This window comes from Protomyctophum bolini (genome assembly GCF_963924005.1).
Source record: "Protomyctophum bolini genome assembly, chromosome: 13".
Lineage (NCBI taxonomy): Eukaryota > Metazoa > Chordata > Actinopteri > Myctophiformes > Myctophidae > Protomyctophum > Protomyctophum bolini.
In genome coordinates, this window is record NC_137874.1 from 32,691,668 (window position 1) to 32,693,898 (window position 2,231).

The following is a 2,231-nucleotide window of genomic DNA, read 5'->3' on the forward strand; positions in this document are numbered from 1 at the left end:
TGAACCTTATCAAATCTCGTCTTATCGTCTACGGCTACCTGTGCATCATTAACAGACAGACAGACAGACCATGACGGGTGTCTAAATGCATTCCATCCACCACTGGTCAATGATCTAATGCTGTTTAAATGGCACGACTTCTTTATTTCAGCCATTAGTTTTAATAGACTCTTCCCTCCCAGCACAGAGTAGGCTTTGAGCCATGAATATTTATGTCTTATCTGTCTCAACCCATGGCTGTCCCAATCGCAGGAATCTAAATGGAAGTAATTACATAAATTATTAATTAGACTGAAATGAGTGTAATGCCATCTTGTCCTTCCTGATTATGATATGCGAAATGTCTTCTGGTGCCGGAAAGGCGTTGGTCAGGGAGTTGGACATCCTGCAGCCGTCTGAAGCGCCGTCCATTCAGCTTGGAGAAGGCAGTCAACATGCTGCGAAACTTGCTGGCTTGCTGCTGACGTGGCAATAGTTTGCCGTCAACGTTAATGACCACAGGCCTGCTGCCGAGGCATGTGTCGCCATGAGATGGCCACCTCAGCCCCATGTGTTGACGATGAACCTTGAACATGTTGCCGTCGTGACAGTGCCACACGATGCCCTCCGCGCGTCCCTCTGGGCTGTCCGTGAACCAGGAATGCAGCTGCTGGAAGTCCTGAGGCGGGGGCTTTCTCACACGCACAGTTCCATGAGCCACCAGGAGGCGGATGGACTTCCCCACATGATAGGGGTTCTTCTGGACCCCGTATCCGATCAGCTCCAGTGTCTGCCCCAGAAGATCAGCCAGTGGAACCAGAGCGATTTCCAACAGTTCATCGTCCTCGGAGCTGGGCCTCAGAACGACAGCTGCACCAGCATCATAGTTCATCACACCAAACCCTTTCTCCACAGGAACCCAACCTAGTCCATCAGATTTGTCACTGCTAGCGGGGATCCAGGTTTCTGGAACATTCGCCAACTTAGAGGTTCTGTCCAGTCGGGCCCAGAGGTAAGGCTGACCTTTATACTCTTTGACACAACAACAGATGCCGTCCAGTTTCTCTGTGGCTAGTGCACTGCCAATATCGGATTTCAATGCATCGGGACTCACGTGTCTAGTTGCGATAACCTGAAATGGCTGGCCTTCACGTTTGCTGGATGGTTCTTCTATCACCTCCCTCTTGAAAATGCACTTCATTCTCTGCTGGACCGAACCCAGACGATGCATTGTGTTATATTTGTTTTGTATTTTAAAGAACGGCCGGTATCAATAACAATGACAAGTAGTAGTATTTCCTCCTCTTGTCTCGTTTCAGTTACTTCCTTCTCTCTGAGTTCTACGATCTTTCTGCCCGGGGGAGAACTTGTAAAGGATAGATATACATGACAGTGATATGGTTGATTCTTATTGGTCAATCACAGTGCTTTGACATCACAGTGATGTAGCCAACTCTGGTTGGTCATCATGATGCTTGCGCGACATATCTTTTGTCCACCTTTGTTTGTAAAAAAAATCACACTTGTGTGAAGTGAGGGGTGCTCTTATCATACATCATCACATTCCGTGCTCAGCCAATCAAATCATCACATTCCATGGTACAAGCACGCAGACACACAAAGCTGAACAACCTCAAAAATGTGGTTGCAGGCCGAACGGTTAGCTCAACCGTCTGGGCCTGCCTGACGGCATGCCGCGGGTTCGACCCCCGAGCCCGGCGGCCTTTGCCGCGGGTTCGACCCCCGAGCCTGACGGCCTTTGCCGCAGGTTCGACTCCCCAGCCCGACGGCCTTTGCCGTGTGTCACTACTCACTCCTCACTTTCCTGACTGTTTACTGTTCCCTATCAATAAAGGCAAAAAGCAAAAAAATAAAAAATTGTTTGCTATGGGTGCGTTGGGATATTGCGCACTGAGCGCAGTGTGCAGTACAAACACGTCAACGCACCCTATATATCGTCGGTTAATTGCCCACCCCTATGATGAGCCACCTTTTGTAAAACATAAAATTACAAATAAGAAGTTGCAATTACATTTACAAACACATTTATTTTGTATTTGGGGCCATAACATTTCAGTTATCAATACAGCGATTATTATGTATTAAATAAAACAAACAATATATATACACATACTAAACTATATATATACACACACATAAACATGCATACACATACACACACATAGCTATGTACAGAAACACACATAATGCCTCTGATAAACTGTATTTAGCCAAGGTAATACGCTTGAGCA

The 2,231-nt window shown here is 46.8% G+C and overlaps 1 protein-coding gene across 1 annotated transcript; it reads right to left on the reverse strand.

Annotated features, from left to right (window-relative positions):
• Positions 1–286: 286 nt before the first annotated feature.
• Positions 287–1,210, reverse strand: LOC308327628 (RNA ligase 1-like; the record flags this gene model as incomplete). Its single annotated transcript, XM_080781150.1, has 1 exon — positions 287–1,210. One exon carries the CDS (start codon positions 1,208–1,210, stop codon positions 287–289), a length of 924 nt encoding a protein of 307 aa, XP_080637276.1.
• Between the last annotated feature and the right edge of the window lie 1,021 nt (positions 1,211–2,231).